At 35.6% G+C, this 15798-nt stretch overlaps 3 protein-coding genes and 1 non-coding gene across 6 annotated transcripts; 2 read left to right on the top strand and 2 right to left on the bottom strand.

Annotated features, from left to right (window-relative positions):
* Positions 1 to 3078: 3078 nt before the first annotated feature.
* On the bottom strand, positions 3079 to 3150 carry TRNAC-GCA (transfer RNA cysteine (anticodon GCA)). The gene has a single exon. It is a non-coding gene; the product is annotated as a tRNA-Cys (tRNA).
* A 114-nt stretch (positions 3151 to 3264) lies between these two features.
* Positions 3265 to 5011, top strand: LOC145123788 (uncharacterized). 2 transcript variants are annotated; one of them, XM_079058995.1, is made up of 2 exons: positions 3265 to 3668; positions 4598 to 5011. In XM_079058995.1, exons 1-2 carry the CDS (start codon positions 3434 to 3436, stop codon positions 4813 to 4815), a joined length of 453 nt encoding a protein of 150 aa, XP_078915121.1. In that variant the 5' UTR covers positions 3265 to 3433; the 3' UTR covers positions 4816 to 5011. The 2 variants fall into 2 exon arrangements, with proteins under 2 accessions (XP_078915121.1, XP_078915119.1); XM_079058993.1 differs by having other exon boundaries at positions 4595 to 5011.
* Positions 5012 to 7307: 2296 nt separating this feature from the next.
* Positions 7308 to 10274, top strand: LOC145125711 (alpha/beta-Hydrolases superfamily protein). Its single transcript, XM_079061137.1, has 5 exons — positions 7308 to 8460; positions 8779 to 8837; positions 8985 to 9113; positions 9640 to 9775; positions 9860 to 10274. The coding sequence occupies exons 1-5, from the start codon at positions 7756 to 7758 to the stop codon at positions 10151 to 10153; spliced, it is 1323 nt and encodes a 440-aa protein (XP_078917263.1). The 5' UTR covers positions 7308 to 7755; the 3' UTR covers positions 10154 to 10274.
* An 837-nt stretch (positions 10275 to 11111) lies between these two features.
* Positions 11112 to 15151, bottom strand: BAM7 (beta-amylase 7). 2 transcript variants are annotated; one of them, XM_079058985.1, is made up of 10 exons: positions 14841 to 15151; positions 13503 to 14314; positions 13348 to 13425; positions 13056 to 13259; positions 12775 to 12969; positions 12535 to 12699; positions 12138 to 12398; positions 11819 to 12046; positions 11501 to 11720; positions 11112 to 11393 (listed from the first exon to the last, which is right to left on the bottom strand). In XM_079058985.1, the coding sequence occupies exons 2-10, from the start codon at positions 14208 to 14210 to the stop codon at positions 11365 to 11367; spliced, it is 2088 nt and encodes a 695-aa protein (XP_078915111.1). In that variant the 5' UTR covers positions 14211 to 14314; positions 14841 to 15151; the 3' UTR covers positions 11112 to 11364. The 2 variants fall into 2 exon arrangements, with proteins under 2 accessions (XP_078915111.1, XP_078915112.1); XM_079058986.1 differs by having other exon boundaries at positions 14901 to 15151.
* Positions 15152 to 15798: the final 647 nt, after the last annotated feature.

The raw sequence follows: 15798 nt of genomic DNA, 5'->3' as shown, positions 1-15798 counted from the left end.
TTCTCGGGTTATTCGGTTCGGGTTACCCAAATAATAGTTTATTCTGTTCTAAATACCCGACCCGAATAAGCATTCATCCTCCCCTTTCTCTGATCGAAAAAAATACAAAATCATGATTCACATTCTTGTCCTCTTCGTTCATAACAGAAAAAAAAACTCTACACTCGTTCTCGTCGTTTCAAAATCGACCAATATTCTCATCTACTTCTAAACTCGAAATTACTTTTGTCGATCATTTCTCTTGTTTCAAATTTTCAAAAATCAACCCTTCCTATTGTCTCTAAGGATTCACGAATTTTTACTTTGTCTAGTCATGGAAAATTGAGCTCCAACTCAAGAAACTCAAGTAAGAAATTAATTCTCATTATGTTAATCTACTATGTAAATGTTATGTTTTCAATGTGTTATTGTGTTATGTTAGTCTTTGAATGTTTTATGTTGATGTATAAAAGTACATTATTATTCTGTTATTCGGGTTATTCAGTTTTTTCGGTTATATTAGGTATTTAATCAACTTGTACATGTTATTTGGGTTATTCGGATAATAACCGAACCGGACTGATTAATACCCGAACCGAACCGAGCCCGTATTGGTTAATCGGTTTGGTTTTCGATTCATGCAATTACCCTTATTCGGTTGTAACGACCCAATTTTTCAAAGAAAATTTTTCATTTTTGAATAGTCAAATACATTCCCATGATTTAAGAAATTCAATCATAATTGTTTTCAAAACGTATGTCAAATACAACTTTTATTCCAACATCAGAGTGTCCATAAAAACGCCTGGGAGAAAGTGCACGCCGCATCATCACGCCTTGCCTTTGCTCTTGGGATCTGAAGTACCTGAAACAAATCCACAACCTGTAAGCTAAAAAGTTTAGTGAGTTTCCCAGAGCATACCACACACAATACACATATCACATATCCTGTTAGCTATAAAAGCTACATATAACACATAAGCCATGCATACATAAACCTGTAAGCATGCCATGGGCTCCCCCCAGGGTCTTACACCTTCGTGCCATGGACTACCCCACATGGTCTTTACCTAGGAATGCCATGGGCTACCCCACATGGTCTTACATCCAATGCCATGGGCTACCCCACATGGTCTTTACCTAGGAATGTCATGGGCTACCCCACATGGTCTTTACCTAGGAATGTCATGGGCTACCCCACATGGTCTTACATCCAATAACATACAATCACATAGCATATCAAATCACTGAAATGACTAACACATAAACATAATCACATAATGGGTTGGCATTGGTGCCTTAGACCCATAGGTATGGTGAGAAGACTCACCTTTGTCTGCTGAATGCGAAAGTTGCTCTCCTAACAGTCGGTAACCTCCCGTGCTGAATAATAATATTAACCCATGTTAGGACATCACAATGAAAGGGAAAACCCAAACCCCAAGTCCTCCCATGAAGGCCCAAACCTCCTTTCTTTGATAATGGGCCCAAAGTCCATGACCAAAATTCATTAATGGGCCTCTTGGCCCAATAAGACCCAATCATAAGACCAATGGGCCAAACAGATAAAATGGCCCACTATTCCCAAAATGCAATCAAGTCCACAACCAAGTGAGGCCCAACAATCCAAAAGCCCAAAACAGATTCAAACCGAACTGTGATACGTACGCTTAGCGTACCATCCTGGTACCCACAGAGTACTGTGGTTATGGGGCTTACTCGCAGCGTACACTGGGTTACACCCAACGTACTAACAGATTAAGCACTTTTTCCATTAAGTGCTTAATACTCGATTCTTTTACGTCCAGAAGTCAGATCTAAGCCTATTAAGACGACCTAAGGCATAAAGTTGGCAACTTTATGCCTTTGCATGTCCCATATGCTCCCAACACCCTCATTAAGACCTTTTTAAAGCTCTTAAACCATGCATGAGGTCAAAATACCCACCAAGACTCCATTTTTATGTTGAAAAAAGACTAAGGGACCTCAGATCTGTCATTTCCATCCTTTGGAGTTTCTTAGCTCACAAGAGGAGGTCCAAAACCAACCAAAGGAACAAAACTAGAAAACCCTAGCTAGATCTAGTGATTTAAATGGAAAGGTGCAAGCTTTATACCTCCAGAAGCTCCTCAAGGTCGACAATATGCAGGTTCTTGAAGCCAAATGACACCCCCAAGCTTCCTTGACAACTTCTTCTTTTTGGATGAACACTAAAAGGACCAAAAATGCACTCTTGAAGCTCAAAATGCACTCAAAAATGATATTAGGGTTTTCAGAGGCGTTTGAAGTTGAAGGAGGTTGTTAAGGGTGAGGCTCAAAAGAGTTAAGGGTGTTTATATAGGTCTCAAGTCCGCATTTTAGGGTTTGAACATCCTGGCACGTACGCCCAGCGTACGTGCTGCCTCTCCGCGATCCTCCTTGCCAAGTACGCTAATCGTACTCATAAGTACGCCCAGCGTACTTAAGGGTCTCTTATGATATAATGGAAATACCTCAAGGGTTACAAGGTCATACCTGATTTGGAGTGTTACATCGGTTTTCGGGTTCTTCGGATTCGGGTCGGTTCGGTTCGGTTCCGACCCGAATAACATCCCCTAATGAGACCCTTTGTATTAAATAATTATATTTCATTTTTTCTTTTCTTTTTTAAATAAGACAAAACTTTATAAATGGTCCTGTGATAGTAAAATGACAAAAATGTCCTTCAGTTAACGGACAAAACTTAACGGAGTGAGCAATAAAGACCAAACATCAAAAGTTTTGAAAACACAGGGACCATCTGTGAAATTTTTGATACTTAGGAACTAAATTTCAGATTTGAAAAAAAACACATGGACCAAAAATGATGTTTTTTCTTATTTAGGTGTTAGAAAATCAAGCATTTTTGTTTGGGAGGTTGAAGAAGCACATGTTAGAAAAACAAGATGTCGATAACATTTTGGGTAAAAATCAATTGGTTTTCTCAAATTTGTTCTTATAAAAAAAATATTTTTAATGTAATTGATATAGTACACAAATATGTGGATTATTATGTTTGAAAACCACAAGTTTGTTCTCATTGACGGGGTGAGAAAGGGAAAATGAAAAAGATAATTAGAAAGGGCCCAACCGGGTTCGAACCGGTGACCTATTGATCTGCAGTCAATTGCTCTACCACTGAGCTATGGACCCATTTGTGTTAGTCATCTGTATCTTCATTACTTATTCATAACAGGGAAAACGAAAAAAATTCTCGATTTGTATCCCTGTTCCTGATTTCGTTTTAAAGTAACCAAAACCAACGCTCCATGCATTTCCTTTTATTTCGTTTTAAATTTTCAAAATTCCAAAACCCTAACCACTAAATTCCCCTTTTGCACACACCTCACTAAACACAATGCTGACCTGATTCGATTTCATCCAAACTCTGCTACTCAACTCATCAACGGAGTCCGAAGATCCGAAAAAGCTGTAGATGACGGAGCAACGTCAACCCGAAGGAGAAGCCATACATGAGGTCACCGATGAAATTGAGGAGCTTGATAAATTAGAGGAAGATGTGAACCTTATGGCTCAGAAAATAGCCGAATTTAGAGAGACATTGCCTGCTCAGCTTCAGAATACTCTCGACTCCATTCTTTCTGCTCAGAGACCTGTTAATTTTAACCTTTCTGATAATGATCATGGACCCTCTAGTAATGCCAATCAAGGTACACATGTAATCTTTCTTTTCTTCTTGCGAATTGTGATTTACATGATAAGAAACATTCTAGGGCTGTTAATTAGCTGCTTAGTATGTTACTGTGTACAGTTTTGGTAGAATCTGAAGATAGGTATTTTGTATTATCCAATTAATTTTAGGGTTTACGCAGATGTATGCACTTTGCATCTTATGTAATGCTATTTCTGTAAGTACACTATGAAATAAGCTCATTAGTCATTAGGGAACGTTCCTGATGGCAAACTCAACTCATATCTAACTCAAATTGTCGTATACATTTAAGATGGATATATTTTTTCATAACCTCAAGTAACATTATGTGAACATCTTCAAACTGTGATGATGGTAGGTAGCATCTTTTACTTTCTTTTGGGTAAATATTGAATAGTGGATGTAAAAGTCTTGGTGTAATGGTACGAGAAGTGTGGAATCTTTGGGTCAACAAGAATATATGTTTTTCCACTATATTGTTAATTCATATTCAAATTCCAAAGAGATAAAACCGTGTGGGCATTATATCTATGTGAACTGCTAATTGTATAACACTTGTTTTTGTGAATGTAATTAGTTTTATGCCTTTATTATTTAACTAAACTCAGATCAGTTTTCATGCCAATGAATATATCTATGCGAACTGCTAAATTGGAATCATATTATCACCTTTTTATTAGTTATTAGTTATTACTAACTTGAATATTCAATAATGGAAGTGCAAACATTTTTAGGAATAAACAAATAAAGTGACCAAATTATTTAACATAAAACCATGTTATGAAGATGCGGGTGTTCCCTTTATATAAGTATGTTGGTATTACAGATAAAAAATAAGTTACATTGCCCAACATGTTTATTGTTTAATTCATAAGTTGTAAGAAGTAAGTATTGGCTTGTTATGTAACTCCTTGATTGATTCAGAAGAAGGTGTTGTTGCATTAGTAGAAGATGACGTGGCACACACTGAAAAGATAGAAACAATTAAACAGAAAGTTTCCAGCAATGATTCTGCAATGTTGTCGGTTGTAAAGAGAATGAAAGATTGTATTTCAAGAATTGAGAAGCTAGACTCCTTCAACAAAGGAATCATCCATCCTGCCTTCAAAACAAGAAATATCATCTCACAAGATCGCTTCACGTGAGGTTTGTTCATGTTTGAATGAGAATCTAAATATGCTTTTTTTTTTCAAATCTAAATTCATGGCTTCTAGGTATTTAGGCTAGCTGGATATGATTTGATCTAAACACTTGATGCTTATGTATGGCTTTTATCATTGATTTTGGATTTTGTGAATACATATTGTTTCTCTATTAGATTGAAGAATGCAGAATTTTGTATAGTTTTGCTACTTGAATTATTTGTTAAGAGACTAGAGTTTGGAGGAATTGTTTCAAGAAAATGGAAACTTTTATGTTCAACAGACTGCAAAAATGTCCCTGTATCTTTATGTTCAAGCAACTGTAAACCTTAGAGTCAAAAAATAAAATTAAGATAAAACCAAAGTAAAATTAACGAAAAACAAATCAATATCAAAATAAAAAATCAGAGGTCACAATCATACGTTAAAACTTAAAAGTTAAATGGCATATCGACTAAATTGGTAACAAATAAAGGTTTCAAGGGAAAAAAAACGGCTTCATTTGAAAAACTACCCAACGAGGATGAATATGAAAGTTTGACAAGTTGAGGAATAAAATATAGGAGCCAAATTGGTAAATTGCAAACTTGTTTAAAAAAAAGATATTGATTTATTGGAGCGTTTGCATGCACAAATAAAGTTTCAAAACCCTAGATTTTGGTGTAAAAATATGAATTTTGATATTGGTTGGAGATGATTTTAGGGTTCGATCTAAAACCGCAATTATGTATACTTGTCTTGTTAGTACACTGTAAATATTTTCACAATAAAACTTTGGTTTTCATTAGCAGTCTAATTTTTTACATTCCTCTAAACTTGACAATACATTTTTTTTTCCAAAAAATATAAGCTTCTGTGAGGCTTTCACAACTTACAGAAATTTTCACAGGCCAACTAATAATTGGTAACCTATGAATTTATTAAGACCAGAGAGAGTGGGTGTGGCCTGGACCGCACTCCCCTTGCCACATAAGCACAAACACCGCCCCCTAGGTGCGGTAGAGAGTGCAGTGCGGCCTTCCAAGGGAGCACTCTTTCAAACAACGTGATTGGTTCATTTTTCTTACCTTCCTCTGATTGGTCCCTTTTATTTATTAAAAAAAAGTAAGAAAAAAAATACTCAAGTGTGGCACCACTCCTTGGGTGTGGTATGAAACTACACTTTTGTGGTAATGGATGAGGTGGCGTCTACGTGTCACTGCGGTTTTATAAAGGAGTGCGGCAGCACTCCCTCCGGCCTAACAAGAAAATGCATGTCACCTAGATTTTGTAGATTGTGACCTACGAAAATTGTGGTTATTTGGATAAATTTGCTATTTTTTAGAAAATAGTTGGTGACTTTTAACATAAATTGTTATTTAGGGTGAATTGTATTGGTTGGGTAAGAATAATATTAAATATAGATATAAGATAAAGTACCACTATTGAAATCCAATGTTTTAAATAACGTGTTGTATTATGGCGTCGAGGCTTGATATAGCCATCCCGAAAACATGAAAGGAGTCTTTGTTAGGCCTGACGCTCAAAAAGTGTGGCTATGCGCGTCTTATTATGTTATAGCGCGAAGTTTTTTCGAAGCATAATTTTTTTTTTCTTTCTAATTTGACATTAAATAATTGAGTTTTTGTTAACTTTTTCTTATAAAATATTGATATTATATTTTTAAAAACTCGATACAATTCTATAAATTGAACTTATTTTGCTTAAACTATCTATTGTGTGAATGTAGGATTGATTCTGGACCAATCATTTTAGTTATTTTAAGAAAGTAATTAATGCATATTAGATGTTGAAGATATAATGGGTGTTAATTAAATCTTCAGCATTTAAAATGCATTAATTACTTTCTTAAAATAACTAAAATAATTGGTCCAGAATCAATCCTACATGCACACAATAGATAGTAGAAACATTTAAACCTAACTATATATATATATATATATATATATATATATATATATATATATATATATATATATATATATATATATATATATAATTGTCACGCCTTTATAAATGTCATGACTTTGAGGCTTGACATTTGTCATCACTTCATGTGTGACATCTCATGCCATTTAGAATCTTGTTGAAATCACATTAAATAATTTAAATATTTATTTGATAATTAAATAATTGATTTAATTGATCTAAAGACGATGAAAAACAATGAATACATATAAAAACACCCATATATAATCACTATAAATATAATATCTTATATTTTTATATATAACACTATGTTTTTCTACCAAACAACCCTTTATTCTAGATTAAGAACTTTTATTTTTATATATAGCACTAGGCTTTTCTAGAAAAAAAACATTTATTTAAATAAACAACTTCAATTTATAGAAAGTATTTGTACAGGTATAAACTTTTATTTTCTTTTTCATTTTTCTTTTGCTTCACTCAAAACACGAAAAAAATAACTAAAACAGATCATTTTCTTTTTCTTCACTCAAAATAACGAAAAAAAGTATTTGTAATAGTCCACAACACCTACAAAAATAATAATTATTTCTTGAACGAGAGAACACAACGTTAGCATATGCTCGGGGGAATCTATCTGCCCGTCAAGATTCTTCTCTGATTGAAACCAAATCCAAGATTTTTCCAGAACCCATAAGAATCACTACCTGCTACAGCAACTGTTCTTCTCTAATTCATCTAGGGTTTCCCATACACTCTTCGAATCAACTCCCAATGTTCTACACCAACTTCCATCGAATCCCAACTCTATTTTAATTTTCTGATTTAATCAGCAATTTCAGGTGATTTTTCTTCAAATTTCTACTCTCAACTGATTATATCATTGCCCATATATAGATTATAATCAGTTGAAAGTTCATTAGTCCTGCATCAAGCTTCAACCTTTTTTTTCTCGACTAATTCCCAACAGATTACTTCCAGAATCAGTTGTTATTAGATTAATTCCAGAAAAAAATGTCACTTGTTTGTGCGTGCCCTATTCTCGAATGCGTCTACTGTTTAGGTTGTGCTCGTTGGGCATGGAAGAAATGTCTATACACCGCCGGTCGAGAAAGCGAGAACTGGGGTTTCGCGTCTTCAACTGAATTCGAACCTGTCCCACGCATTTGTAGATATATTTTAGGCGTTTACGAGTTCGACATCCGTAACCCACTCTGGGCTCCACCCGGAGGATATGGAATTAATCCCGATTCCGTGGTTTTGAAGAAAAATTACGACGAAAATCAAGGGAAGGTGTCGCCTTATATGATTTACATCGATAAAGACAATCAAGATATACTTTTGCTTATTAGCGGTTTGAATATGGCGAAAGAAAGTGATTTTTTACTCTTGCTTGATGATAAATTGGGACAGACGAAGTTTGATGGAGGGTATGTTCATAATGGGTTATTGAAAGCTGCTCAATGGGTGTTTGACACGGAATGTGATGTTTTGAAAGAATTGGTTGAAAAATATGAGGATTATACTTTGACTTTTGCTGGACATTCTTTAGGGGCAGGGGTTGTTACTTTGTTGACTATGTTGGTGGTGAAGAACAGAGACAAAATTGGAAATATTGACCGAAAAAGGATCAGATGTTTTGCAATTGCTCCTGCTAGATGTGTGTCACTGAATTTGGCTGTCAGATATGCTGATGTCATCAATTCTGTTGTTCTTCAGGTAAACATTTTGTATCCCGATGACATTGCTATAAATTGGTAATTTTTTCGATGATGAGGGTGAGAAGGGTAGTCATGTCTTTTGCAAATATGAAAGAATCGAGTCGAGAGTAAATTATTGTCCTAACTTTTTGGGTGGGACAAAAAATTGTGATTTTTATATCATTGTCTTCAATTTTGTCTTGGTCACAATCTTCATTGTAGAAATGGCCCTTAGTCTTTATTGTAGATTCTTTTTTTTTTGACAAATCCTATGATTCGTATGATGTTAGGATAATGTTTGTTTCTAATACTCTTAAATCTTAATCCAATGAACCAGGATGATTTCATGCCTAGAACAAGTGTAGCATTGGAAGTACTCTTCAAGTTCCTTTTTTGGTATGTTCTTGGTCACATTTCCATATTATTTCATTTTCAAGCATCAATCTTTATGCCTCAATAGTTAGCTATATGATCATCATCTCATTTGATGAATATCTTTTTTTTTTACAAGTTTTGGATCATGATGGTTATTTGTTTTAACAGTTTCCCGTGCATATTGTGTGCCACTTGTTTAAAGGAAACATGCACACTGCAAGAGCACATGCTTCAAGATCCAAGACGTTTATATGCACCTGGTCGCCTTTATCATGTTCTTGTCAGGAAACCATTCGGGTATGTCAAACAATATATTTTTATACACAGATATCACAATGATTTAAGAACATGTTGCATGGTTTTGGAAAATATTTGATGAATTTGTTAACTTAATGAGTTTAATGGGTTGAACATTTGATATGTATACATGACTGTTTCGTTTTGACTTAATCTGGACATAATGACTTAATGAGTCGAGCTAAAAAAATAGCGGCTTAATACACTAAGACACAAACCTTTTTACCTACTTGTCATTCTTTGTTTTCCTCCCAACCCTTTCACGTCAAAATTGATTGAATACTGTTAAGATTAATGAATATTGTGAAATCTGTTTTTTGGAATGTAAGGCTAAAATGGTCATTTAGTCTCATTCAGATGGTTTATTCGGACTATAATTGAAACATACCCATACATGACTTGATGAAAAAAACTTCCCCTTTTGCCCTTTGTAGTTACAGAAACCTGTTACCTTTCAAGCTGAAGTAGATATATGCCCTTGGTTGAAGGGTATGAGACGTATTTTGGATTAATGTATTTGTTGCAGGGTTGGAAGAATTTCACCTACTGTGAAAACAGCTGTGCCAGTGGACGGGAGATTTGAGCACATGGTTATCTCATGCCATATAATTAGTGATCATTCAATTGCTTTAATGGAGCGTGAGTTTCAAAGTGCACTTGATGTAAGTCTAAGTCCTCATTTTGTGTAGTTTTATAAATTAAAAGCAACATTTAATTAATCTCTTATCTGAACCCTGGGTTCTCAGACATTGAAGGAGAAAGATCATGTGATGGATATCCCAACACAACAAAGGATGGAAAGGAGTACATCTTTAGCCATGGAGCACAGTGAGGAACACAAGGCGGCACTAGCCAGAGCGGTTGCACTAGACGTTCCGGAAGCTTACTTGCCTAGTGAATATGGAACCTTCCAGAAGGCTCAAAGCATGAATGACTCAGCCCATGGGTCCTCAAGGAGACAAAGCTGGGATGAATTAGCTGCGAGGATTCTTGACACAGATGAAAAAGGTGAAAGTGTGTTGAAGAGTGATTGGTATTGAAGATTTTTAAAAGATAGATTTTTAGATACATCATATATGTATGTATTTTCAGAATCACCATTCTTTTGTAAGATTCATGTGCTTGTATAGCTTATCGAGTTATTATAAATAACTTGCTCAATTTGTTGTTTCTTAAATCATAAATGGTTGGGTGGGTCTAAGACCTATTTACGAACATGTAAAATAGCGTATTTCAAGTCATTTTTTATTCAAGAAAATGTATAATAACCTGTTTTTTTATTATTGGTGACCCTGCCTAACCAAGATTGGGCTTGGGTTGTCCATTTCTTTTTTAATCTTTAGATTAGCACAAGCAAAAAGGTAGTTTGGAGACATAAGGGTATTGAAACCGGACTTGTTTGAAGCCAAAACCTAACCCAGTTTGAGTTCAAACCGGTTTTTGCATATAGCCATTGGAAAAGGTGATTTATTTTTTATTTTGGTCTAATGGGTATATTATATATCCATTTGTGAACATTTATGTGTTTGTTGGTATAAACAGGTATTGAATGTTTTGTTTCATCAAACTACTAAAAAATGCCTTCTAATCTCTCAACCGCAATTTCACTCCATAAATGTAGATGTTATTTTTTTTCAATTAAACGTTGGTTAAGGTTGGATTACTAATAAACTAAACGCAAGTATTGAAATCCGGTCTGTGTTAAAGTTGAAAGTCTGTATATGTAAATGAGAGAATGTAAACTCGTTACTGAAAATCGTTTAAGTTGCATTGCCAAGAGGTTAATATTACGAGTTTATAATCAAAAATGAAACTTGTCGTAACCAGATCCTTATTTTATTATAAAACTTATAGCATATGCCTTTAAATGTTGATACTAAAAAAATTATTAAAATAAAAATGACCAAAAGTATGTTCTTTTTACAATTTACATTTTACCAACAGATTAAAATATTACTTTGGTGTCATATATATTTGACATCAAGTAAAGAAAAGAAATTAGGTAAAATCTGATATTTAATTTCTCCAAATTTTAAAGTGTATCAAATATATGATCACAAATAAATACCATTAACCCTAAACAGACTAATTCATTTACCTTTTTTTTCTTCTTCATATGGCCTGACCCTGGATTTCTTCTCTACACTTGTATTCACATTTACAGTAATACTAAAAATATCACCTCTTGGATTTGGTTAGTATATAAATCTTAATATTATAATTGCACATCTCCACTCTGCTTCCATCCACCTTAGGCATGGATCTCAAGAACCGCCTCCCCTGTAAAAAAAAAAAAAAAAAAAAAAAGTGTCATCATCAAAGGGTAAAATGGTAAATTTACATGGCCTTATAATGAAGAAAATGAAAGTAGGATGAAGTAAGTTTACCATGCATTCTCTTGACGAATCGTTCAAACTCCATGATATTGTGAGGATCCATGAGAAGCTGACCGAGTCTAAGATAAGTAAAAGCAGAGTAATGCCTCCCATCTGGATCGTTCATAGGCTTAGCCTTCTCCAATATATAATTGTAGCTTACTTTATCAACACATGGAAGTGGGTTCTCACTAGTCATAGCTATACAAGAATCCCATGCCGCATTCATCACCTGCAAATAATTAATGTACTTTCATTTTATTCTTATTATTTATTAAGACATTCTACTTTTCCATTAAGTCAAAGAAAAAGAAAAAAAAAGGTACTTACTTGCCAAGATAAAGCATCAGGATCTTCAAGGGCTTCCGAGGAGTCCATGTCCATGTCCATGTCCATGTTGATGTTCATGTGGGCCAACGTAAAGTTTAAGGCAACCCCGTGTTTCTTCAAGACTTCGATAATCGGAGCATAGCCATCACGATTGGATGAGTTGTAAAAGCCAGCAGTCAACTCAGCAGCATGACTCGATGTCTTGTACCACCAATGAATACCTGATAGCTGCTAGCTCAGGTCTCAGGAATTAATATAACATGACATTTTCATTTTGGAAGCTACTAACTTTCTTTTTCTTTAAAGAAAAGAAAAGTACCTTTGCAGTAATGAAAGTCCCTTCAAAAGCAAATTTAGCCAAAGAAAGCAGGCGATCAGCATGGTTGATCAATAGCTGAGAATACCAATTAAGAAAGAAGCGACCATAGTAGCCATCGTAATCCCCTGCATTGCAAAAGAATCCGGTTTCATGCGGCCTTGAGTTATAGGAACCTGCATTTTCTGGTCCTCTTCCCCAGAACGAGTGTCCCCTTGTTTCAGCCGCCTTTGTCAGGCTCTTCAACATATATCGGTCGTAACACTGAAAAATCAACATTTTTCAATTTCTTGGAAATACAACACAAGAATAATAATAACCTTCAAAAACTCTCAAGGCATGAAATTCTAATTTTCAAATACTAGTCATCAACAACTTTTTTACAAGTAATTGTGATTACCTGAAATTCACCGACACCTGGATATCTCCAACCATGTTTCACAGGATTAGATGGATACCGAAGCTCCCCACATGGACCCAATCCAATTTCAATCATTGAAATAACTCCATCTACAAAGAACTCATCAAATTCAACCCGAAAGCTTCTCATGTAGTCAAAATAGACCTATACATTCATTGTGTTTTTCACTACATTATAACATGTCCGATAAATAATATTTTAGAATTTTGGAAATAGTACCTCTGAGGCAGTGCGACCTCTTAGAACACGTTCCTTGTCAATCCCCAATGAGAGACATTCTGGATTGCGTCTTCCTGATCTATCTGTGAAAAATATGTCCGGATTGCTCCGACCAATTTCAGCCACCCAATGAGGTAAGGGTATGCAAACATCATCACCAACATTGCCTCCACATTCATGGAAAGACATTACTACCTGACCCAAACTTTACATTATCGTCACTTGTTTTATTTTCAAAATACATGAAAAACAGGTGACAAAATGTCTCCAAGAGGACAAACCTGTAACTTGAGCTTAAGCTCGCGCACCATTTGAAATAATCTTTTATATCCCTTCCAGTTATACTCCTGTGGAACATGTGCTTCAACTATACCCCACCAGCAATCAACCATTACACCATCAACATTCATAGACTTCAAAACCCTTAATTGATTCAGTAGACCATCAGGATCTACAACTTCACACTTCATATTAACTGCTCCCAACTGCACGCACACCAATTTGTAATAAGTCCTTTAACTATGCAATGCACGAGGAGATATGTTAATTTTTTTGCAAGAATACGGAACTTACAGGAAGCAATACATACACAGGAACATAAGGAGTACCCGCAAAATCCCGTTCTTGTAACTTTGAAGGCATGTCAACAACCTACAAAGAGATGCAAAAGATATTGTTGATTTTTGGAAACAGAAATCAGAAATTAAACAGGGAAATGGTTCTCTAACCTGCCTGCCTGCAACAGTATCTACAGAAACCCCTATCAGTTGATCATCTTGACCATCAACTTCAACTCCCAGCAGATGAGAAGACTGAGATCGACCACTTGATGACACATCATAAGCAGAAGAAGGAACAAATAAACCTTTCATTTGGCATGCCTCATTATCCATCTCAATTGGGCAGGCAGAAGAGATGCCTCTTAGAGAAGGAGCTTGGTTCTGCTGCAATGGCAGTGAGGTGGATGAAGTTGATACACCAGCAGCAGGTCTCACACCCTGTGATCTTGATGGAAAGGTGGTTCCATCAGGAAGAACAACCCAACCAGCTTCCCTAGCTAGGGCTGCAATCACATCATTAATATCGGCTCTAACCCTAAGATTGTAGTTCCCATGTCTTCTTAGGCCTGCCAAGATCTTTGCAGTAATTGCCCTTCGTTGTCGCTCACGAAGCTTTGTTCTTTCCTTTTCTTCAATAGGTCTACACCTTCTACCACCTCCTTGTGGAGTCATCTGATCTTGAAACTGCTGTTGATGTTGAAACCTGTTATTGCTTCTGCTTGATGTCATTAGTCCTCCATCAACACCTACCACTGTTGGAGGTGTTGAGTTCTTATCATCATCATCTTCGTCATTCTCACCTTCTTCTTTCACATCCAATCCCATTTCTTCATCCTCTTCTTCACTTGTCCCAAATCTCTGCATTTCAGTTGCCATTAAACTGCACAGACCGGGAGGATACTATTAAAGCTTCAACATGCTACACATAGAAGAATCCCTCCATGATCAGCAGCATACACAATTTTGAACTCCCTCGAACTCTGTTCACAAGGTTACAGATTATGAAACAATGTCAGAAGCTTTCTGTAAATCCATACAGAACTCAGCTAAAAAACGTCGACCACTGATTGCAATTTTGAACACGCAAAAGCACAACAAAAAATGGATGAATTAGATATTAGTGGAAATACATGTAAAAATTTATATTTCCTTTCCAATGTACAATACTTTGACTGATGCCACCAAATTTTCATTCAATCGTCACAATCAACAAATTCAACCACGCAATAACTGGAGAATTTGTATTCTCTACATTCGACAGTTGGAACTTTTGACACCATTTCTCATGCCAACATGTCAAGTATAAGTGTTTATCAACGAAAAATCACGACTTTCATCAAGTCGCATAGTTCCCACCAAAAACAAAACTTCGAAAGAGAGAACGAACTAGATTCAGTAACATTCAAACGAGAAACGAAGGAATTTCACAATTTCTCAACTTCAAACAAGCGGAAACATTTTCACTAAAGCACCAACAAAATTCTCAAAAACTGAAAATTTCCTCACCGTCAAAGCTTCAAAACTCTCCATCTTCTTCATAAAGCTATAAAAAAAAAGTTTTCGCACCTCCGTCACAACTCACAAATAACACGTTAACAACTGGTTAGATCTTCTGAGGTGAGCTCGCCGGAGTTCAGCATCCGCCGGAAACATAACGGAACCGTTGAGACATGACGCCGGTGGCACCGGCGGGATAAATTACGAGAGGAATAGATTTCCCGGCGAGGGTTAGGTTATCGGCACTCGTGTGAAGGAATTGGCACGGATGAGGGAGGGTGGCGATTGGGTGTGCGTGAAGCATATGAAACCAAACGTGCGAGGTCACACGATTTGTGCGTGCGGGAAGAGTGGGGCCATGAGAATTGGATGTGTTACCGGAATACCCCCAGAATCACGTGAATTAACACCCTCACCCCAAAATTCACATTTTGTGGTTCATGCTATTCGTTCTCGTTTTTTAGATATAAATATAATCTTTATTGTATTTTTATAATTTTAACTTAGGTTTTTCAGAATATCAAGTTTAGTCTCTGCTAAATTTTAATATCAAGGATGGTCCCTTTTGTTTGAAAACTTTTAATGGATCGTGTGTACATTATGTATTTTCTTCTATTAAGTTTAAACATGTGTGAGGCATGTAAGGGCAAAATCGTCTTTTACATATCATATGGACCATTTATAAAGTTTTGAATAAATAAACTTTACCCCAACCCACACACCCATAAACCCCAACATCTTTCTCTTTCCCTCTCTTATCGAACCAACCACCACTAGCCACCACAACCACCACTAGTATTTTCTTATGAACACAATATGGACCACTAGAGTAGCTTTCTTGCACACCATGACACCACCATCTTAAGAGTCTTTAGATGAACTCATTGGTTCACCGATATATATATATATATATATATATATATATATATATATATATATATATATATATATATATATATATATATAT

Source organism: Lactuca virosa, chromosome 7, assembly GCF_052849685.1.
Source record: "Lactuca virosa cultivar CGN04683 chromosome 7, Lactuca_virosa_CGN04683_v6, whole genome shotgun sequence".
In the NCBI taxonomy this organism is placed as follows: domain Eukaryota; kingdom Viridiplantae; phylum Streptophyta; class Magnoliopsida; order Asterales; family Asteraceae; genus Lactuca; species Lactuca virosa.
Note: the sequence above shows the minus strand (reverse complement) of the source record. Positions and strands in the feature narration are given on the sequence as shown.

What these genes read in the sequence shown, in the direction of transcription:
- LOC145123788 (XM_079058993.1), top strand. Translation starts at nt 3,434, where the DNA reads ATGACGGAGCAACGTCAACCCGAAGGAGAAGCCATACATGAGGTCACC. An exon ending in CTCTAGTAATGCCAATCAAG is followed by an intron (nt 3,669 to 4,594) that starts GTACACATGTAA and finishes TGATTGATTCAG; the next exon opens with AAGAAGGTGTTGTTGCATTA.
- LOC145125711 (XM_079061137.1), top strand. Translation starts at nt 7,756, where the DNA reads ATGTCACTTGTTTGTGCGTGCCCTATTCTCGAATGCGTCTACTGTTTA. An exon ending in CTCTTCAAGTTCCTTTTTTG is followed by an intron (nt 8,838 to 8,984) that starts GTATGTTCTTGG and finishes TTGTTTTAACAG; the next exon opens with TTTCCCGTGCATATTGTGTG. An exon ending in CTTGTCAGGAAACCATTCGG is followed by an intron (nt 9,114 to 9,639) that starts GTATGTCAAACA and finishes TATTTGTTGCAG; the next exon opens with GGTTGGAAGAATTTCACCTA.
- BAM7 (XM_079058985.1), bottom strand. Translation starts at nt 14,210, where the DNA reads ATGGCAACTGAAATGCAGAGATTTGGGACAAGTGAAGAAGAGGATGAA. An exon ending in GGACTTTCATTACTGCAAAG is followed by an intron (nt 12,047 to 12,137) that starts GTACTTTTCTTT and finishes CTGAGCTAGCAG; the next exon opens with CTATCAGGTATTCATTGGTG. An exon ending in ATTCGTCAAGAGAATGCATG is followed by an intron (nt 11,394 to 11,500) that starts GTAAACTTACTT and finishes TTTTTTTTACAG; the next exon opens with GGGAGGCGGTTCTTGAGATC.